The sequence below is a fragment of the Tamandua tetradactyla genome, chromosome 5 (genome assembly GCF_023851605.1).
Source record: "Tamandua tetradactyla isolate mTamTet1 chromosome 5, mTamTet1.pri, whole genome shotgun sequence".
Classification (NCBI taxonomy): Eukaryota; Metazoa; Chordata; class Mammalia; order Pilosa; family Myrmecophagidae; genus Tamandua; species Tamandua tetradactyla.
In genome coordinates, this window is record NC_135331.1 from 82,394,900 (window position 1) to 82,419,519 (window position 24,620).

The 24,620-nt window shown below is 34.4% G+C and overlaps 1 protein-coding gene across 1 annotated transcript; it reads left to right on the forward strand.

Moving 5' to 3' along the window:
- The first annotated feature begins 13,973 nt into the window (after window positions 1-13,973).
- LOC143683144 (olfactory receptor 2G3-like) lies at window positions 13,974-14,909 on the forward strand. Its single transcript, XM_077159381.1, has one exon. The coding sequence runs from the start codon at window positions 13,974-13,976 to the stop codon at window positions 14,907-14,909; it is 936 nt and encodes a 311-aa protein (XP_077015496.1).
- The last annotated feature ends 9,711 nt before the right edge of the window (window positions 14,910-24,620 follow it).

Sequence of the window (24,620 nt, forward strand, 5' to 3'; positions counted from 1 at the left end):
ATGATAGTCCATAAAATAAAATAGATATTTGCAAGTATACATTTTTATAAATAAACAATTGGAGAAGGAAGGAAAGAAGGAAAGGAGAAAGGGAGGATGAGAGGAAGGAAGGGAAGGAAGGAGAATGGGAGGGAGGTAGGATGGAAGGAAATAAGAACATCTCTTCCTTACAGAATAAGTCCAATTAAGTAAATGTAGAATTAATGAGAGAAATACAAAATTTCCATTAGGAAGTAGCACAGTAACAATTTTGCAGGTAAGATTCACCAATTGATGCAGAAATGAGTGAACTTTGAAGAGAAACAGAATATAGTCATAGATTAAAAGTATCTACTCTAAGTTATTTATTAATTATGAAGTGAAAATTAGCAAGTTTATAGTATATACACCTCCTTAACCAATTTCTGAGTGCCAAGATATTGATATGTGCTCTTGAATATGATGCACTGAGAAAGGCACAGTACTTCTGTAGGGTCCTGCCAAAATGCATAACTTCAATTTAACAATGAAAAAACATTATACAAACCAAAATTAAGAATTTTTCTAGAAAAACACAGACCAGAATATTTCAAAATTGTGAAGGCTATGAAATACAAGGAAAACTGATAAGCTGTCTCAGATTGGAAGAAATTGAGAGGTTACAACCAAACAAAATTTGGATCTTGAATTGGATCTTGGAAAAGAAAAAGGACAGAAGTAGAAAAAGGGTGACATTATATTTAGGTCTGCAGCTTATTTAATAGTATTCTACCTTGTTTTGATAAACACTTCTGCATGAGGAGGCTGTGTAACAGGTGTTCGGGATCTCCCTGCACTATTTTTATGACTTTTTGTAAATATAAAATAATTTCTTGTCCAAATACTTATGAGTGATAAGTAAGATAAAATAGCCACCTGCATTGGGAAGTGTCAGGAGGTACCCCTTTCAATAAAGGATTTTCCAGAAAATAAAAAACAATTTACTTGTAGGGGCTTTCTGAGAAATGGAAGCATGGAATGTACCCTAAAGAACTGCAGATAAGCAACCCTAAAGAACTGTAGATAAGCTACACCTGGTAATAATTCAGTTTCTGTGCCATAGAGATAGATTGACAGTATGGATGAGCACTATCATATCTGCTCTCCACTTTGTAACACCGCTCTATTTAAAATGGAAAATTAATGCCAGGAAATGAGAACATTTGCTTGCTTGCTTGTGTAGTTGCCCTAAATAAACATCTCTGTTCCAGTTCCTCGGTAAAACTTCTTACCATGTGTGATTGGGATACCACCATATTTACAAATTGTAAACTGTTCAAATAAACTCCCATAGATAACACCTTGTTTAACATTTTATATTAAACATGTGTCATGTTTAGTATCTTTAAAGATTTGAAAGGAAAGCTTCCACTCTGCCGATGACTTATGTCTCTGAACGTAGGTGTTGTCAACAAGTGGTTTTTCACCTTGTGATAATTAATTTATCTACAGTTATGATTTGGGTTCTTTTTTTTGGTTCATTTAATGTCAATAAAAATTTAACTGAACAACTAAATTGCTTAGTAAAGATGTAAGGAATATTATGAAATATTCAGATTTTTAATTCCTGTGTGGATACAAGGATATTGTGCTTACTATTTTATTTTTATCTGTCTGAATTCATAAGATTTTAAATTACTTTGGAAATCAGATTGCTTTTAAGCATTTGGCTATTCTGATGTACAAAGAAAAAAATTAAATTGAATATGGCCACTCATTATGTTGAACCTCATATTCTGGGCAACAGCCATGGTTAAAGAAATCTCACCTTTGTGCATGTGTGCGGTAGGGGGAGCAGACAGCTCACTGCAAAGAACCACCCTCTTCAAATGACTTAGATAAGAATCATAGATGACCCCTCCCCCCATTTATCTATGGCACACCAGGCACAGATCTTTTGAATTCCCATTCTTTGTTTCAGAAATGAGTAGTTGACTGTGTCCTCACTAATGAATCAAAAAAAAAAAAAAAAAAAAAGACTTTTAACCAAACTTGGTTAAACTTACCTCCTCCTCCAGGTTGCTGAATTTTGGCCAGCCCTTGTCAAAGCCAGCAGAGAATGGATTGGCCTCATTATAAAACGTCCTTTACTCTCCCATCTGAACATGTCACCATTTCATCCACTTCTTTACAACTAAGTTTTTAACTTTACAACTAAGGCTTTGTTTGCTCCTCTTATCAAAGAAAGGCTGTGCTCCAAACTTGAGACACATGCAGATTTTATTTCTATTCAAAGCATTCTCCTTATTGGAATACTTTTTACAAATAAATTCTCTGCTTACCTAAACCCCAATTTGTTTTTACTTTACCACCTCATTTATAATTGTTAATGCCAATTCAATTGTATTATATGAACAGAGAAAACCAGGGTTTACTTAGTGTAACGTAATTGTCATGATGAATCAAAAGCTCATTCATATTCAGAAGGACTAGAAAGAAGATTCAGCAAGACAATAGTTTGGATGCTCACTGCAATGTATTTGCTTGCTTCATCAAAACCTGCCAACATGACCAATATGCAATAACTGGGTCAAGGACATAATACATTTAAAGGTGAAGGATAACAGAGTTTTTAAAGTTCATGGGCCTAAAGGCAAACACAATGCAGATAGGTCGTTTAATAAGAATTTTTGAAGCTGGTCCAACGTGGTGGCAGCAGAGGATCTGAGGGTGTCATGAGAGGCACTGGATGGATGTTGCGAGGATGGCAGTAAACCTCACAGTAGAGCATGGACATCAGAGCTGAGAGTCAGGACCATTGGACGTTAGTCTGTCTCTGTCTGTTGCTTAATAAAGTGGCATCTGTACTGAGATTTTATGCCTCACAGCTCTGGTCATTTGTTGAAATAAGAATATTTCCTTATTGGGGGAATGTCCCTCTGGGAGGTATCAAGCCAGTGCATATCATATCCTCACACAAATGCCTGGTTATCACTTCCTACAAAAAGATATTTTTCTCAATTTCTTTTTACATTCTAATTATGGTCAACTGTTCACAATGTTTTGGGGATTCAAGATCATTAATATCATTTCAATACACAACACACAGGCAACTCCTACTTGCTTGTTAAATCCTAATTTCTCTGTTATAATTCCTCCTTCTACTTTGATCCTTCTCCCAATCTGCAGGGATCTTGAGGCAATGCCCATTCTGACTTTTTCGTGTTGAGAAGGGCTGTTGACACTAAAGGATAGGGGGATGTAATTAGTTGATAATCTTGGAGAGGCTCATCTCTCCATATTTCAGGATTTATTGACATAGGAACCCTCTGAAAATTATAGGTTCCAAGAAAGCAAAGAGTGCATGAAACATTTATAGTGTCTTATTTTGAGCCCTAGGTGTTCTTAAGAGCTAACATGAGTGAAGTTTGCTGGGGCTTAGCAAACCATGGCAATGATCAGTGTTGAATATATAGTCCAATAATGATAACACATAGCTTCCTTTTTCTAGGTCTAATCTCTGAATATTTAAGAAACAGACTTTCATTATAATACATAGTATTCCAATTCTCATACTGTAGTTTTGAATAACCCATTTTAATACTGTCCCTTAATTTGCTCATTAATGCCCAACTACAATCACTACCACAAAACATTTTAAATTGCAGTATTAAAATTACCTTTCACAGAATTCATATTTAATCTTTAAAATCTGATGTATATGTAAGGCAGCATGTATTACTATCACTAATTTACAGATGAGATCATTTATTTTCTCACATTTTTATTTATTTGGGCAAGGTCAAGCAATCCTGGATTGGAAGCAGGAAGCAATACTTCTAGTAATTCTACCCTTTCTATACTATGCTTCATTTATTCACATATTCAACAATTTGAAGCTACTTATTGCGCAAAGACAAACATACTCAAAGATACAAGCATATTGAAAGTGAAAGGACAAAAATGTCTTTCATGTAAAGTAACCAACAGAGAGCTGGGGTGGCTGTACTAATATCATACAAAATAGGCTTTAAATTGAAAATGATTACAAGAGACAAAGAAGGACATTATATATCTTAAAATGGTTCGATTCAACAAGAAGATTTAAGAATTACAAACATATATGCACCTAACACATGAGTGCCAGAATGTATTAAACAGATATTGATAGATTTGAAAGGAGAGATAGACAGTACTACAGTAATAGTTGGAGATTTCAATATACCACTCTCAATACTCAGTAAGGTCCTTGTTGATCTTCTGCCTATATTTTTTACTGAGGGCAGTACTTACTGTAAAATTTATAGCTATGAATGACTAGCAAATTACATGATCTAGAAAAAAGTGATAAATTATTAGAAATACAAAAGTTATCTGATTGACTTGAGAAGAAATGGAAAACCTCAGCAACATACAGCAAGTATAGAGATAGGATAGATGCTCCAAACTTCCACCAAGAAAGGTTGAGGTTGAGATGGCTTCACTGGTGAATAATAGCAAATACCTCAAAAATAATTAATATCAATCTCTCTGAAATACTTCCAAAAAATCCAACAGCAGGGAACCCTTCCTAACTGATTCATAAGACCAGCATTATTCTGATTGCAAAGCCTGGGAAAGACCTCATGAGAGGAGGAAATTACAGATCTATATTCCTTATGAATATAGATGTCAAAATAATTAACAAAACAATAGCAAGCTAAATCCAACAAAGCATATTAATAAAGATTATATGCCATGACCAAGTGGAATTTATCCAAGGAATGCAAGGGTAATTTGAAGAACAAAAATCAATCAATGTTTATTCTTTGCATTAAAAACAACAACACAAGGTTATTTCAGTAGATATATATGATTGTTAGGTTCTAATGTCAATGTAGCTAAATGGTTATGCCCAGTTATCTTGTCAGACAAACACTGACCTGACCATTACTGTAAGGATATTTCATGGCTGGTTGATTAAATCTGTGCCTGATTATATATGCTATCATCTAAGGCGTGCCTCCCACAGTGAGATTATCCAATCAGTTAAAGTCTTTCAAGGAAGAAAAGAGACTCTTTCACTGCTTCTTCAGCCAGTGAGTCTCTCCTGTGGAGTTCATTCAGACCCATCATCAGAGCTACCAGCTTCATAGCCTGATCTTCCATTCCCATGATTGCATGAGATATCTTTCTAAATCTCGTATTTATAGATCTCTGTGTTGGTTCTGTTTTTCTAGAGAATCCTGACTAAAACAATATATTAAAGGCATTGGAGAAAGTCCAGGACCATTTCTTGATGAAAACACTCAGAAAAGTAGAAAGTGAAGAAAAATTTCTCAACTTGATAAAGGCCAATGAACATCCCACAGCTAATACATATTCAATGTTGAAAGTTTTGAAGGTTTTCTCCTAAATTAGGAACTTGATAAGTATGCCTGCTTTCAACACTACTATTAAATATTGTACTAGCCAGAGAAATTGTGAAGAAAAATTATTTTTTAAGGATATTCAAATTGAAGAGGAATATTTTAAGCTTTCTTTATTTGCAGCCAACATGATTTTATTTAGAGAAAATCGAAAAGAATGCTCAAAATCTCTTAAAGCTAAACAAGTTTAATAAACTGGAAGAGTATACAATCAACAATTGTTTCCCTATACATGATGAATGAGCAATACAAAGATAAAATTAGGAAGACAATTCTATTTATAATACATTACAAAATAAAATAGCAATAAATTTAAACAAGAATATAAAAGACTTGTTAACTGAAAACTACAAAACACTGCTGAATGAAATAAAGACCTTATTAAATGGAAAGACATCCCCTGTTTATATATTAGAAGAATTTATCTTATTAAGATGTCAATTTTACTCAAAGCAATATACAAAATCAATGCAATGCTTATCAAAATTCCAGCATCCTTTTATTGCAGAAATGTAGAAACTGATTTTCAAATTCATATATAACTGCAGGGGCCCAAAACAGACAAAATAATTTTGAAAAAGGGCAATGTTGGAAGACTCACAATTCTTAATTTCAAATTGCACTGCAATAACAATTTTGAATTGGCATAAAGATAGACAAATGGAATAACGGAACAGAATTGAAAATCCAGAGCTAGACCCACACATCTATGGCCAACTGATTTTTGCAAGGATGGTAAGTACACACAATGGAGGAAAAATAATCTCTTCAACAAATGGTGTTGGAAAAACTGGATATGCACATACAAAATAATGATGTTAGACCCCTATCTCACACCATATATACAAAAATCAACTGAAAATGAACCAAATACTAAGTATAAGAGTTGAGGCTTTAAAATTCTTCAAAGATAACATCGGGGTAAATTTTCATGGCCTGGGATTTGGCAATGGATACTTAAAGATAACCCCAGAAGTACAAATTATAAAAGAGACAATAGGTAAATTTGACTTCATTCAAATTAAAATTTGTGTGCATATCAAAGAAAGTTATCAAAGAAGTTAAAAGAGAACCTACAGTATAGGAGATAATAGTTGCAAATGATATATTGGACAGGGGCTTAATCCAGTACAAATAATGAACTTGTACAATGCAGAAACAAAATACAAATAAACTAATTTGAAAATGCATGAAATATTTGAATATCTTTCTCCAAAGATGTGCAAATCGTGAGTAAGCAATTGAATATATGCTCAATTTCATTAGTTTTTAGGGAAATGCAAATCAAAATCCCAATGAGATGCCAGTTCATACCCAAAAGAGGGTTATCATTTGAAAAACAGGAAATAGCAAGTGTTGAGAGGATATGGTGAAACTGGAACTCCAGTGCAACGTTGGTGGGATTGTAAAATGGTGCAGTCACTGTGGAAAGCAATATAATGGTTCTTCAGAAAATTAAACATATACCATATAATCAAGATAACCATATAATCAAGGAAGTCCATATCTGTGTAAATACCCAAATAAAATGAAAATAGGTTCTCAAAAAACTCTGTTTCTATGTAATAATGCTGTTCATATGTAACAGCTATAATGTTTGTAGCAGCATTATTCAAAATAGCTAATAGGTGGAAGCATCCCAAGTGTCCATCAATTACTTGGTCATAAGAAAGAATGATGTTATGAGACATGTTGCAACATGGAAGACTTTAGAAACTTTATGCTCAGTGAAATAAACAAGCACTTAAGAACAAATATTGTATGATATCACGTACACGAAATGACTAGAAATAGCAAATTTGCTGAGACAGAAAGTAGATCAGAGGTTACTGAGGCATGGTGGAGAGGGGGAAAGGAGAGTGTTTGTAAAAATTTAAAACATTAAAAAATGAAAATGCAGACTCATTTACAACCACATTATGGGAGAAATGGGGAAACAACTTTCTAAATTTGCAATAGGTTCTTCAGACTACCAAAAAATTAAATTTAATTAAAAGCCCCACAGAAATATAAAAGAGGAGAATATTTGAAATGGAGTGCAAGACTTTAGAAGCAAGAGAAACTGGTCTTATCCTGGGGCCTCTAGAAAACATAGCCAAAATCAAAGACCTAAATGTCAATATTTTATTTGGAAGGTGCAAGTCCAGGTGCTAAAAGTGAAGTACAAAAGGTGGAGTGAGACAAGGAAAACAGGGAATTATGTAAGGCAATGTTTTCTTGTGCTCTATGCCACCTCTAAGCAGACAGTGAGGGAGCATGAAAAGTGCTCAGGTGGCATATGCAAAAGTGGAAAGAGTTATTTGCAAACACCCTAGCCAAGAAAGAATTATTAGCCTTAAGACACAACAAACCTTTAACATCACACAATAGCAAAATGATTCATGATAAGAACAGCCAATTCACAGAAAAGAAAACTGAATGGCCAATAGACACAATAAAAGATAGCACAACTTGGCAAACAGTAAATAAGCAAATTAAATGAACAACAGAACAGTTAAAATTCAGAGCTATCTGATTAGTTTAAATTAATATCTACTAGAACCAATTGTTCACTCTGATGTGGAAAAAGGATATTTCTCACATATGTTACAGTAGGTATAAATTTGTACAACCAGTTGGACAGCAGTTTGGCAATGTTCAAAACTCATACCTAAGAATTCTAATATATATATATATGTCTAAATACATATATATGGCTAGTATAGACATAATATATATGTCTAATATATATGTCTTGCATATATGCACACATAAAGAATGGCACAGCCTTGCAATTTCTAATAGAAAATATTGTTAGAAACAAACTAATTGTCCTTCAGAACAGGAATTAATAAGATATTTGTACCATATTTTTGAAAGAATATGTTATATAGCATAAATTTTTTTTTAAATCTAAATTATATGCTTGGACATGGATAAAGCCCCCTAAAACATTGAGTGAGAAAAAAATTATAAGAATACTGCATAAGGAAATTTTATTAACCCATTAAACATTTGTAATTATCAGTTGTGAACATATTCCTGTGTGATACAATGAGAAAAATGTTTGAGAAGAAAATAAACCAATTTCTGGATAATGGCTGCTTTGAGTGAAGATGTGAAAAAATGGGATTGAGAAAGGTTACTAAAAGAAATTTCACTGTATATGAAATTTTTATTTTATAAGAGAGATATATATCCAAATCAATACTAACCTTTATTTTTTGGTGGTGAATTCATAGATAATTACTACTTCTGTACATATAGATATTTCATAATTTAAGAGAAAAAAATAAATCATGTGTAAACAGACATTTCTCTATTTTCCAGAAAGCTATATGGAAACTAAACTTGATCATTTTCTAATGTATGATAAATATACTAATTAGTTCCATGTAGAATTAAAGAGAAAACATCTCCCTTTTGACAGATTATTATTTCTCTCCCTTTAAAATTAATAATTATTCAGTGTACAGAATTTTGAAAATAAAGTAAGGGATAAAGATGAGCAAAAAACCCTACATCATGCTGTAGATATAAGTGTTTTGTATTTTTACTTTTATTGTAATAGTATATATCTCTCATTTTTCTCTCCCCATCTCTTTTTCCTTCCCAATCTTACATCTAAAAATGAGATACATTATATAAACCATTTAACATATTGTATACTAATTTTTAGGAAATAAAATTCTGGTGTTTGCTATATTTCATTTAACTTTCATTGAACTACTAAAATGACGTTCTTTACCACAACCTTACCGCAAAACCTCACCACATTTCAGTTCAGTCTGCACAAATCCCATCAGAGCAATTAGCTTCAGGCTTCATTGTCATACACTCCTAGGCCAAATCCTGGAACATATGCATCTCCCTTTTGAAAGAAACGATGGTTCACCTGCCTAGACCTCAGTGTAAAATGGAGATAACTTTCTCAAGGTTTGAAATGGAATTGAGATGAAGCAAATTAGACATTCAGCATAATCACTCACCTAATTACCCCAAATCTGGGAAGATGAGTTCAATAAGGATGATGATGGATGGTCTGTTCACATCTTCTGTCTTCTGTATTATGGATTTATTTTTCTCTAACATATTTTAGATTTTTTCTCATTTTATCGCAGAATCAGACTTATATTTTTTATTCTAGAATTTTCCTTTCTTTAAAACTTTATTCCAAAGCAAAGTAGTATTAAATACATCCTTTCTTCTTCAGGAAACTGTTTTTTAAACGCTTTGATTTAGGGACAATTGAGAATAAAAAGTGTACACATCCGTATGTATTTTATTTTTATGTTATGCTTCTTTTTTTTTGTAAATGAAAGTTATGGAGATGATTTAAACAAATAGAAAAGAATTCCTTATTATTCAGTAAGAATCAATATTATAAAAAATGAAATATTATTTTAAATACTCTAGTTTTAAAAGTTATCATTTTGTGATATGCATATTCACCTCCATCTTCATTTCGTATACTGCTACCCACCTCACACTCTCCCTTTCTTAAGTTTCCAGAATAATCTGGAACATGTTCTCACCATTCCATAATAATTACTATTAGACAGCAATCAATTTCTGAACGTTTTCTTTTTCTTAACTTTATTACACCGTATCCACTTTCCAAAGCTTAAATCTTGTATTATAAAAATGTTTCCTGGTCACCCAATCATAATCATAGCCTCTTCCTTCTCTGTATTACCACATAATTTTTCATTTAAACCCATTAACCAATGAGTTCATGAGAAAAATGGATTTTCCAAGAAATTTAAGGACTCAGCTAGAGTTAGGGAACAAGAAATATCACAGAAGTTGGCAGAGAGAAACTCGGAACAGTTAAAAGAGGACCACATCACGAAGGGATATACAGGAAGGAAGACTAACTAAACTCAAAATGAGATATCACTATTGAACACCAGAATGATTAAAATTATAAGGACAGATAATACTATATGTTGCCATAACGGTAGCATATTTGGAATTCTAGCACTTCACTGTAACTTGGTACCACAATTTTGTTGAATCTGTGGTATCTGCTAAAGCTGAACTAGCTTGTAAATTATGTCACAGCAATTCCACTTCAAGGTATGGTGCCAAAAGAATTGCTTGCATATGTTCACTTCTTCACTGAAAGACATACAAAAATATTCATAGCAGCATTATTCATAAATGACAAAATTAGAAACAACCTAAATATCCATTAGCACTACAATGAGTAGTTGTGGCATATACATACAATGAAAAGTGATGCAACAATGAAAATTGTGCTCTGCCATTACATTCATCAATGTGACTAAATCTCACAAACTTCGTATTGAGTGAATGAGGGCAGAAACAAAAGAAATAATGCCATATGATTTCATTTATTATATAGTCCAAAAAAATTAAAAATAGTGGCTATATGGGGGTATATAAAAAGGTAGCAAATGGAAAGTGACTTGAGGATGTTTCTAGAGTGTTCTTTATATTTTATTTCTTGATCAAGGTGCGTTCATTTTGTAATATTCATCAAACTGCACCTTGCAGTTTATCTTTAACTGCAATTCTTTATCTCTAGGTATATAGAATAAGTTTTTCATGAAATTGGTTTTCATAAAAATCCAGATTCTCTTAGAGATTCAGTATAATTTTCAGTCCTGAGATCCAAGGCGTGAAAATTTGATCAACTGGAGCTAAGCAGTTGTTTCTTTCAGATGGATCATGTGCCATCCAATTTGTCAAAATCTTCCACTCTTCATTGTGAAATGTACACCTTAGCTAAAATGTTTATTGCCATTGATTACTGCATTTATTTCTGAGGTTGTTTTTTCTATACTTGACCTGCTTAGTCACTAAAATCACCTGCCTGGGACCTGTTATATGCATGATTTTTTACATGTATTAGAAAATATTTGAAAGAATGACTATTTTTAGGCAAAATAAGTTTACCTCCTCTATTGAAACCTGAAGACATGCATGAAGAACAGTTATAGATGTGGATATGTTTATAAGTGTCACACAGGAAGTTAATGGAGGTTTTTTTGTTTTTTTTTTTGCCTGGGGCCTCAGGATTATGTTGGAAGTCAGAACCAAGGCAAATCTGTTTGGAGGGATGTTGGAGGTAGGTTGGGTAGATTTAAACATTTTTTGGATGTGTGCCATAGAAATGGAAGATACAAACAATGAAAGACAATTAGAACAATTTCTGGGATAACAGAAACTCTATTTGAAGTTAAAAGAGACTTAGGAATTTTTACTGGCCTGGGTAAACATATTTATTAATCATCTATCTCCTGCTACACTCAGGTGCCCAAAGAGAGTGAGGAAGAAGACATGCTGAAATCCTCCAGGCCTCCTGTGGTTTCACAGGGTAGATGGGAAAGAAGTACAAGGTGACAAGAAATTTAGTTATAGCGAAAGAAGTTTGAAGTTATGAAACAACAGATATATATAAGCACATGCACACATACATATATGAATATATGTTCCTTTTATATTAGATTATTGATGGTTTAATGTGAAAATAGTGAAAGTGAGAAAACAATCCAACATGAGAAGTTATGAAGACTGAAGTTAAATATCTTTACTGATTTGCCTGGATCTAAACTATACTGAAAGATCAGAGATAAAGTAGTTTCTCTTTTGGAATGATCTCCTGGGATGGTTCATCTTTGGAAACTAAAGAACTTGATATTAATTTCTATTTCAGGACACATGTGTCCCTGGGTTTTTCTTGGATTCAGTGTCCTGTGTTCTTTCACATTCTCTCATGACTTGCTAATCTTCAGGGATTGCAAACTCACATAACAACTGCTCCAGCCAGCACAGCAGCATAATAAGCACTGACTTGTCACATACTGATAATAACAATTGGAATCCCATTGCTTAAATTCCACTTTTTTATTTAAATGAAGTTATCCATTCACAGGAGAAAACTGGAAAACTTGATCCCTTCTAATTTATTCATTTCTTTTTGTCTCTCTTTTATACCTGCACCAAAGTGATTACCCATGCTTTCAACTCTTAACTTTTAGCAGCAAATTGAGATTCTGGTTTAAAGTGATGTCCATATGTGAGAATCAAGGTAAGATGGCTCATTTGACTAAGATGGGTCACAACCAGCAGGCAGCATTCAATTTAATAGAATGAGAGTTTCATGGGTTTGGCTTTATCTTATTCCTTTGATAGAAGAAAAATTAGTACGTTTTAGGATGCCATAGCTAAAGGCATGGGAATTGACCCTGTATGAGAGAATGGGAATGTTTTTTTGCATGTGTTTGCATGCATGCATGTGTGTGTATAATTGTGATAGTGTGTATTAAAACAAAACATTATGTAAACTAGTTTGTTCCTTAGAAGATTTTTCATATTCTCTTCTACTAATTTGTTCACCTTTCCCTATTTCAAGAGAGCATATATTGACTTTCTATTGTTGCAGGCTTCGAAGGTCCCTCACTTGACTTCTCCTTTGATTTCATTTAATTTCCTCCAGGTTCTGGTGAGTATCATATACAATGATTACTTATATCAATATGTTATCAGTTGTTGAGAATTACTTAATATATTTTACTTCCATGATTATTTCCAACAACAATTTCATGATATGAAATTATTATTATTAGGGAGGAATTTTAAGCTTGAGTGATTTTTGCTGATGACTTGTACAAAATGCCTATTTTTCCTAAATATGAGGTACATTTGTAGTCTTTGCATATATGTTTTCTGTCAGATGATATATTTCTAAACATATTCATATACTGTTTGGAATTTAGACAATCTTCCTAAAACTCTAGAAGGTAATATAATCTGTGTTACTTTGATGCACACTGAAGTAGTCGCCTTTGTCCCTCTAAGGAGCACTCCTCTCCTTGATCCTTACTCCCTCCATGTAGATTCAACAGCCTCTTCACTCAGTGTAGTTGACCAGAAGTCTGGCTTCATTCCCTGACACTGCACACCAAACAGGGAAAGGATGGTTCTGAATGCATTTAATTTCCATCTTTAGTAAGCTAATGGAGTGAGTTAACTCATCCCTAAAGGGAATGTGTTCTTTAAGTTGTGTGCATGATTAAACATTTAGATACACATGTCAATATTATTGCTTTCAATAGCCAAATGTATGTCAAGTTATGAGAAAAAATAATCTCTCATATCCAGAAGCTAGCTATCCTTCATATAATGAAAAGTCTTTGAGTGAAACTGCCTGCGCCAAAATTTATAGTTAAAGAATTGAAATGTTAGTTACGCATATTATGTTAGTTACACATATTAAATACCTATATTACTGTTGCCCCCATGTAATCTGAATACTTTGTCAGAAACCATATATTAATTAAGTGTGTTGTAGTCCTCTGACATTCTCTTTATCTCTCCCTTCTTTAACATTATCTATGATAAAGTTTATCTCAGCTTTTAATGGTTATCTCTAACAAAAACCACTTTTACAATGAACCTTCATGTGTCTCTCTGTATAGTCTTGTCCTTAGCATAGTCCATAGTTTAGCTTCTGCCAAAATTTTTTTATGGATCAATGTAATTCCTCTTAGAGTCATGGTTTCAAAGAGTTATTTTTGAAGCTGATACTGTGACCAGTGGCCAACACCCCTCCCTCTTTCCAAATACTTATAATATTTTTCTTCTTTTCTGAACAGGGTAATGGGGATAACCAATAGCAGTATTAATGGACAATTCATCCTGGTGGGCTTTTCTGACCAACCCCAGCTGGAAAAGATACTCTTTGTGGTTGTTCTGGTATCCTATCTCCTTACACTTGTGGGAAATACAGTCATTATACTGATCTCCTCCATAGATCCCAACCTCAAAACACCCATGTACTTTTTCCTCACTCACCTCTCCCTAGTTGATATCTGTTTTACCACGAGCATCGTCCCCCAGCTGCTGTGGAACCTAAGGGGACCAGCGAAGACCATCACATCCTTGGGCTGTGCTGTCCAGCTCTATGTCTCCCTGGCACTGGGCTCCACTGAGTGTGTTCTCCTAGCTGTAATGGCTTTTGATCGCTATGCTGCTGTTTGCAAACCTCTCCACTATGCAGCTGTGATGAACCCACCACTGTGCCATACTCTGTCAGGGGTTGCATGGCTGAGTGGACTAGGAAACACTCTTATCCAGGGCACTATTACCCTCTGGCTGCCTCGCTGTGGACACCGGGGTCTCCATCATTTCTTCTGTGAGGTGCCCTCCATGATCAAGCTTGCATGTGTGGACATCCACGCCAATGAGATTCAGCTATTTGTTGCTTCATTGGTCTTGCTGCTCTTTCCCTTAGCACTGATCTTGATGTCTTATGGACATATAGCCAAAGTAGTCCTAAGGATCAGATCAGTCCAGGCTTGGCGCAAAGCCCTGGGAACATGTGGCTCTCACCTCATGGTGGTGACCCTCTTCTATGGAACCATCACAGCCATCTACATCCAGCCCAAGAGCTCCTACGCCAACACTCATGGGAAATTCATCTCTCTCTTCTATACGGTAGTGACACCAACCCTCAACCCTCTCATCTATACGCTGAGGAATAAGGATGTGAAAGAAGCCCTGACAAGACTATTTCACAGAGATCTAAGCCCATAAAACACGATGCAGAGTACACACAGTGATCAATTTTGTGACAAAAAGGAACCGTGAAGGTCACCCTATGTATTCCTTCACTCAAACACTTGACCAGCTCTAAGGAAGGGTCTTTTTTTAGTCTGTATTATTGTATTTCACTTGGTCTCAGAAATAACTATCTTTTCAAATCTCTGTCCCAGGCTTCCTTTTAGCTCTATGTAAGGCAGCATTGTCCCAATCATTTAACTGTCAGTTACAACATTTCCTTTTCTCCTGGCCCCTACTTCCTGTTTTTTTCTCCAGCATTCCTACGTACCTTTGGTCCTTCCTTCTTTTCTGTCTTTTAGTCCTTCTTTTTAGTTTCTTCTTATTGGTATAGTGTGCTGAGCAAGTGTTTTCCCAGCTGCTTCAACATTAAATCCCTTCCCATCAATATTTTTTAAAGTTCTGAAAAATACTCTTTCTCCAAAGAAAATTTCCCATTTACCACAATAAAAATTGTTCATTTGGCCTGGGGGTACAGAGGAGAGATTAAACTAAAGATTTTGAATTTTAGCTCCACAACTTCCTTCTGAACTTATGTAAGTTTTTGTTTAACTTTTTTGTTTCCAAGTTTACTTAAGAATCAAAAAGTATTGGTCTCCATTATTGCATTATTAAAAAGGTAATATGAGTAAATTATCTGGTAGGATGTGATCAACAAATATTGTTTAACACCTTCACAATTTTCTGCTCATCTGATCATAGCACTTCCTTTATTTTGATCTATGTCCATTGCTTTCAATTGCATCTAATAACAATTCCAGCTGAATAAATAATTAGTCATCTCATTTTTATATCTGAATGGAAAAACCATCACCTGAAATTATGGAAAAATAAGTGAACCTTTATATTCTCTTTACAGTATGGAAAAACCACATGATTGGTTTTCTCCAATCATTTATAGAAAGTATGACAGATTTGCTTTTAATGGTTTTAACAGAAGTCAAGGTGTCACTTCCAAAAATGACAGATATTGTAATGTGGCAGTAAAGAGTGATATTTTATCTCTCTGAGTTCTTACCATTTATTTTCAGCTGCGTAACTCTAGGCAAATTACTTGACAATGCTGATCTTCAGTTTTTGCATTTCTAAAATAAGAACAAACTCAAAGCTTTTTTGTAAATACTCTAGGAGATAGTTAAACAGTGTATAGTAAGAACTCAGTAAATATTTATATCATTAGTAAACTGTCAAATATTCTTAACAATGATCATGGTGACAGATCGAATGGCCTTGATACACTATATGCATATGTTTTCCAGATATAAATTGTGTCACTATTAATGCTCTACAAAAGTTCACTTATGATAATCAAAATGAGTTCTGCTTTTGACCTGTGGCCAAATATGTTAGTTGTTTGATATAAATATGTACTGTTTCACAAACAAGCAAACTATAATGATCTACCATAGCCTAATGTTTTTTTGCTCATGCTTAATATTGAATTGTGCTTTGATTTCTATAATTTCCAATTTCCAAAGTCTAGGAGGAAATGTATTCCTCTCACTAAAGTAAAGCTCTAACTCTAAACAAAGATATCTTTATCTAAACATAATACAGAATACCCCACTTTTAGTCATTTAAAACTACCTACAATCTGGTTCACCAACTATTAAAATGTATCAGAACAGTTACCCTGCAAAGTTATGCCAACATGACCCACTGTATCTATGATTATTCATACTTTTGTTTTTCCTTATATTTAGTTTTTATTAACCCAAATTCGTCTCTTTCAATTGTCCTCATAATTACCCTTTTTCATTTAAAAAATTACTTGCTTAATTCCTCACATTAAAATTTAATAACCCGGGTTCAATTCCTGATGCCTGCCCATGCAAAAAAAAAAAAAAAGTCTGATAAAGCTTAATAATCATTTTCTGTGAAAGAAAGGGAACTTGTGATCTTTGCATCTTAAGAGCTTCCTTTTATATGAAAACATTATACAAAGACCTGAAAAAACAAGTAAGCCATAAATCAATACATTAATAAGATATCATTCACTCAATCAGTAATGATATATTTACTACTGTATGTTTATCACTATAAGGGATATAAAAAATTAGATGTCTAATTTGCATTGTCCACAACACTGTACAATCTGCCTATAAGAGATATATTATGATTTATAAAACGGTTAAAAACCAATTTAAGGTCAAAATAGATGCAAAATTATACAAGCCGGCAAGTATATAGAATGTCTACCTATTTGAGAAACACATATTCATGAGCAGATCTACTGACTATTGAGTTTTATTTTAAAGGAAGAGGTAAAAACTATAAATATATATGGAGTAAAGAGAAGTATTTTCCAGGTAACAAAAATGTCTTGAATGTGTTAAGGATCAGAGGGCATCATCTCTGAGGGATGGAAATCAGATCATTGACTTCCAATGATACACATGAGGAATAAAAATACTATGGTACCTTACATTTTTATAACCGTAATTTTATAAATATTTATTAAATAAAAATTGAACAAAAATGTTTATTCCCATTCTTTTCCAAAATCCTGTGAAGTTGAATTAAACTTTTTAAAAGATGGTCTAAATCTCTAGGTACAGTTAGAACTTGAGATTAAATAAGAGAAGAGGAGACATCAACAAACTTTTGGAAGATGGGAAACAGAGGGAAGGTTGTAAATGACGTACAGAAGTAAAATGAAACCTAACTGCTTTTAAGAGGACTGAGTGGTGGGGGTAGGGAGGTAGGCCAGTAAGAATAAAACTGGTTTGAACTGCAGAACCCTGGAGCAGTAATGGAGGTTTGAAAAGTAAAGGGATATCTTTGAAGGCAGGTTGTAGAGTGAGGCAAACAGCAGAACAATTTGAAAATCTGGCTAAAAGCAGATATCACTGTAGCCTATTCAATCAGATGAGTGTCACTCTCATATCAAAGCAGCAGAAAGGTGCACCAACTGTTAGAGAGGTTAAACCATTGGCTACACAAGGCAAGTCTCAAATATGAGTGTGGGAGTCAATATTAATAAGAAGGAATGTTTTGCATCCTGCATATGGTACCTCTTACTGAAATAGAGTGTGAATTGAATGTATATCTTTGGTAATTGCAGATTTCAGTCCTTACCTAAAATATTTAACTGAATTTGACTGCTATATTTAAAATTAATTGTTCTTCTTCCTTTGTACATATTGATCATTTAAAAACTAAAGAACAATCAAGAAAATAAAACATCATACCAGTGGCACAATTGCATCTTTTGGGGTTTTATAACATAATATTTATTTTATATATTTTTTATTTTCTACAGATACAAGTATATATTCAAAGATGAATGAAAGAAAACTTAATTCTGAAGCTACATTTCCTTTTGGTCATTAATATTATTTCATTTCATGATTATTACAGAAAATAATTTTGTCTACTCCTGGTGTCAATGATTGTATGGAAAAGGAAAGAAATGAATCCACAAAAAGATATGGTAAAGTGAAATTACCAACAATCAAGCAAAAGAAAAAAAGCTACCAGGGTTGGGGATGGGAACTGATCATTCACATACGAAGGCTGATAAATAGAAATGGCGCTTGAATTCTCAATTAAAATACTTAGAACCACACCAAATGAAGCAACCATTCCAAAATATTAAGGAAAAGTTATTTCCTATTTAAAATTCTATGCTAATACAAAATATCATGTAAGAAAACATGAGAGAATGAGCAAAGTTTAGTATTCTTATTTGTCCTGTTCCACTCTTCTCAGGAAGTTACCAGGGGCTATGTTCCATAGAAAGCAAGGAGAAAACTAAGAAAGTAAAAGACATGGTGTACAGCAAACAAGGGATTTAATGCAGTAAAGAAAGGGAGCAAAGTCCTAGGATTGTGGTGAAAGAGAGTATAAGGATGACTAGTCTGTAGAGAATCCAATTTGGAAAATAAAAGCTCTTGCAAAGCCAGTAAAGAAAAATGGGCTGATAGACTTCCTAGTGTATTGAACTGTTCTGGGATGGACCTTACAGTTTGGAGACTATATTAATGAAAAGTACAGGGAAAAATTTTACACACACATATACACATAAAAAACAAATGCTTATTAACTTTATAAACAGTTAAAAGCTTTGTGAGAACAGAAATTTAATCACAGTGTTCCATAGTTAGCTCCAAAAACTATCTTTATTATGGTTAAAATATAAACACAGTTTTTTAATTGAGATATAATTATTCTGGGAGGAATAAGTAATAGGATGTGTGTTTGTGTGTGTGTGCATGAGTGTGTGCATGTGTGATATCAAGGTGGTGGTAGAACTATTATGCAAGGGAATGTAAATCCTTATCTTCCATAGCCAGAAACTAATAAATAAAATATGAAATGGAAAAAAGTCAAAAAATATCATGCTATATTCAATTCTTCAAAAAATCCTGTTATCTCTACCACTTTACTTGCTCTAAGACACCATCATCTCTCACCTAGATTATTGCTTTAGCCTTCTATTGGACCTGACAACGACTTCTTTCCTTCCAGATACCTAAAACCAGCAACCAGACTAATTCTTCTGAAAGGCAAATAAGATCATATCACTCCTCTGTTTAAAACCCTAGAGTGACTTTATTTCATGCAGAGGAAAAGCTAAAATTCTTTCAATAACCTACAAAGCCCCCCATGACTCTTTCTTTGCCTGACATCATCTATAACTCCCTTCTTCATTCAGTCTACCCAACCCCACAGCCTCCCTGCTATTAAAATGCACCGTATATCCTCCCTCAAACTGCAGGGCCTTTGCTGTTCACTGCTAGGAATCCTTTATTCCCCCTACATGCTAGGCTGACTTCTTCCCCTAATTCAAGTTTTTAAATCTCATCTTCTCAAGTAGACATGTTCTAACCATTCTGTGTCATTCTGCTTTATGTCCCCCTTATCTACCTGGTCCCCCACACTTTTTTTGAAACTGTTCTTGAAATGTACTCTATAGCATTATTTATTAGTTTTATTATTTATTTTCTGTTTTCTTCCATAGAATTTTAATTTCTCAGAGGCAGGGATCTACATTTTGATCAACAATGCATCCCAGGGACCTATAATAGTGCCAGGTGCATTGTCAATGAGCAGTAATACTTCGGAAGGAATCTTTTTTTTCTGAGCAGTAGGTCTCAGCATTGGGCTTCAAATATTAAGTAAACCATGCTGTAAACAGACATGCTGTGTTCCAATTTTTTAATTCCATTTTTTATTCCATTACTCTACATGCAGAGTAGATTTAGCATAATTCTTATGGTCCCTAGGATTTTTGTAATGGTAAATAAGCATTGCCTTCAACTTGAAGTCACCAGCTGCACTACCCAGTAACAAGAGAATCAGCCTATCCTACTGAAGCTTTGAAGGCAGGCATTGACTTCTCCTCTCTAGCTATGAAAGGCTTAGATGGGCATCTTCTTTAAATATGAGACTGTTTTATCTACAGTGATAATCTGTTGTTTAGTATAGCCACCTCCACAAATTCTCTTAGCTAGATCTTCTGGATAAATTGCTGCAGCTTCTACATAAATACTTGCACTTTTAAGTTATGGAGATGGCATCTTTCCTTAAACTTCATGAACCAATCTCTGTTAGCTTCCAACTTTTCTCCTCCAGCTTGCTTAGCATTCACAGAATTGAAAAGAGTTAGGGATTTGCTTTGGATTAGTCTTTGACTTAAGGGAATATTGTGGCTGCTTTGATCTTCCATCCAGACCACTAAAACTTTCTTCATAACAGCAATAAGAATGTTTTGCTTTCTTATCATGTGTGTGCTCACTGGAGCAGCACTTTTAACATCTTTCAAGAATTGTTCTTTTGCATTCACAACTTGGCTAATTGTTTGGCACAAGACTCCAACTTTTGGCCAATCTTGGCTTTTGACATACCTTCCTCACTAAGCTTAATTATATCTAGTGTTTGGTTTAAAGTGAGAGACATGCACATTTTCCTCCAACTTGAACACTTAAAGGCAACTGCAGACTCATTAATTGGCCTAAATTCAATATTACTGTGTCTCAGAGGATAGGGAAGCCCAAGAAGAAAGATGGGATAACAGCCAGTTGGTGGAGCAGTTAGAACACACACATCATTTATCAATTAAGTTTGCCATCTTATATGAGGAGGTTCTTGGGGGCATGCTGTTCTCATTTGCTAGCCCCTGGAATGCAATATACAAAAAATGAAATGACTTTTTAAAAAGGGGAATGCAATAAGTTGCTGGTTTACAGTTCTAAGGCCATGAAAATGTCCACATTAAAGCAAGTCTATAAAAATGGCCAAATTAAGGTACCAAAAATATGTTACCTTCACTCAAGAAAGGCCAATGAAGTTCAGGGTTTCTCTCTCAACTGGAAAGGCATATGGTGAACATGGCAACATCTGCTAGCTTTCTCTCTAGACTTCTTTTTCATGAAGCTCCTCCAGGGACATATTCCTTCATCTCCAAAGGTCTCTGGTGGCATGAGCTCTGGCTCTCATCATTCTCAAAAGGGACTCTATCCAAAATGTTTCCTCTTTTAAAGGATTCCAGTAAACTAATCAAGACCCAGGTGGAATGGGTAGAGTCATATATACTTCAATTCAAAAGTTAATACCCACAATTGGGTGAGTCACATCTCCATGAGAGCAATAAAAAATTCCCAGCCAGCCATATTGAATGAAGATTAAAGGACATGGCTTTTCTGGGTTGCACCACAGATTCAAACCAGCACATACTTCAAAACAATTACAACAATAACATCAAAGATCACTGATCGCAGATCACCACATCAGATATAATAATAATGAAAACTTTTGAAATATTATGAAAAATACCAACATGTGACATAGAGACATTAAGGGAGCACATGCTATTGGAAAAATGGCACAAGTAGACTTGTTCAACACAGGGTTGTCAGAAACCTTCAATTCATAAAAAATGTAATGACTGCTGTTCTAATTTGCTAGCTGCTGGAATGCAACACACCAGAGGTGGATTGGCTTTTAATAAAAGGGGATTTATTTCATTAGTTCTTCAGAGGAAAGTTCTTCAGAGGAAACTTTCAACTGAGGTTCTTTCTTACGTGGGAAGGCACAGCATGATCTCTGCTGGCCTTCTCTCCAGGCCTCTGGGTTCCAACAACTTTCCCCAGGGTGATTTCTTTCTGCATCTCCAAAGGCCTGGGAAGAGCTGCGAGTGCTGAGATGAGGTCTGCTGAGCTGGTTGGGCTGTGCTACATTGTGCTCTCTCATTTAAGCACCAGCCAATTAAGTCAAACATCATTCACTACAGCAGGCACACCTCCCAGCCGACTGCAGATATAATCAGCAACAGATGAGGTTCATGTACCATCGGCTCATGTTCACAGCAACAGAACTAGGTGCCTTCACCTGGCCAAGTTGACAACTGAATCTAACTAGGACACCTGCAAAGTGCAATAAAGCAGTGCCCAATAAAGCAAGGTATGCTGTATTTGTTACTTAGGCTTTTATATAATGTTTTTAATTGCAAGTATATAAAATTCTTTTTTAATAATGGCAATGATTAACAAATGCCTAGCAGAAATCCAGAAAATTTGACATTTGTCTTCCAGAATTCAATGAGAGTCATTTCCAGAACACCACTGGTTGCAACCCTATTGTTAACAGGGTTGCTGAAATTTAAAACCTTTCTTTCATGGAATGTCTTTAAAACCCAACCAGACCTCTCTCAATCTGCTCTCAAGTTTGCAAAGATAACAAAATAGTGACCCAATCCAGCCACTTCTTGTCCTAAATCTTAAAACATCAGATCCATAACCATGCACATGTATATCAAAAAGGGTTTTTTCTACACATGAAAATAATTTCTTTTACTATTATAAGAGATTTAAAAGTTTGGAAAATGATGCTCTTTGTAGTTTCTGTAACCTACTTTTTTTCATCACATCCTACAAATGTTCATTTAAATTTTCATCAACATGGTAATGAATACAAACCCTTTCTTTGAAACAACAGTGAAGATGGACTTGAGAGATGTAAAAAACATGTATAATTTGGCAACAGATACTATCTCCAACACCTGTCCAAGCCAAAAAAGAAGATGGGAAACTGGTTATAGCAGACTAGTGATTTTTTTATTCCTTCTATGAACACTAATTAGGGTTTGTTTTATGATCCAGTATATGATCTATCCTGGTGAATGTTCCATATAAACCTGAAGACAATATACAATATATAGTTTTCTATTTTGGTGTATAGTGATCTATAAAAATCACTTATGTCAAGTTGGTTGATGATGTTATTCAATTTCTTTATTGATTTATTGATTGCTTGTCTACTTCTTCTATTATTCAGAGACATATCTTTAAGTGTCTAAATATCATTGTGGATTTCACTATTTTTCCTTAAATTTTATCAGGTTGTGTTTCATGTTGTAGATACATCCGCATGTCCCCTAGAAAAGCCATGTTTTAATCAAAATCCCATTCCCTATTCAATACTATATGTTTGAAACTATGATCAGTTCATCTCCCTGGATGATGTGATTTAGTCAAGAGTGGTTGTTAAGTTGGATTAGGTGATGACATGTCTCCACACATTTGGGTGGGTCTTGATAAGATTCTGAAGTCCTATAAAAGAGGAAATGTTTTGGAAGAAGAGATTCAGAGAGAGCAGAACAGAAAAGCATAGCTGCAAGAAGCAAAGTCCACCAGCCAGTGACCCTTGGAGATGAAGAAGGAAAATGTCTCCTGGGGAGCTTCATGAAACAGGAAGCCAGGAGAAGAAGCTAGCTGATGATGCCATGTTCACCATGTGCCCTTCCAGATGAGAGAGAAACTCTGTGTTTGCCATGTGCCTTCTCACTTGAGAGAGAAACCCTGAACTTCACCAACCTTCTTGAACTAAGGTATCTTTCCCTGTATGGCCTAGATTTGATATTTCTATAGACTTGTTTTCACTGGGACATTTCCTTGACCTTAGAACTATAAATGAGCAACTTATTAAACTCCCCTTTTTAAAAGCCATTCTGTTTCTGGTATATTGCATCCCTGCAGCTAGCAAACTAGAACATCCCCCAAAACATGAACAACCACACACACACAAAAAAACTAGATAAATTAAAACTGGTTTTAAAGAAATTATTAATGTAATTCATATGGCAGAAAAGTATACCAGAAAAATGAATTGGATTTCATATAAATCTAAAAGTTTCATGCAACAAAGGACATTCTCAATAAAGTGAAAAGACAACATACAAAATCAGAGAAAGTAGTTGAAAATCATGTATCTCATAATAGGTTAGTATCCAGTAAATATAAGGAACTCTTACAACTCAAAAAGAAAAAGAAAGCAGTGCAATTTAAAAATGGCTGGAAAACTTGAGTAAACATTTCTGCAAAGAAAATAAACACATGGCTAACAAGCACATGAAAAGATGCTCAACATCATTAGACCTCAAGGAAATCAAGACTACAGTGAGATACCACCTCACACCCACTAGGATGATAATAACTTTAAAAAAATAGTGAGTATTAATAAGGATGTGGAGAAACTGGAACCCTCAGATACTGCTGGTGAGAATGTAAACTAGTACAACCATTATGGAAACAGTTTAGTGATTCCCAAAAAAGTTAAACAAAGATGACCACCTGAGCTAGCAATTCCATTCTTAGATATAGAGCTAAAAGAATTGAGTAAATTTACTCAAACAATACTCATACAAGAATGCTCATAGCAGCATTATACACCATAGCCAAAAGGTAA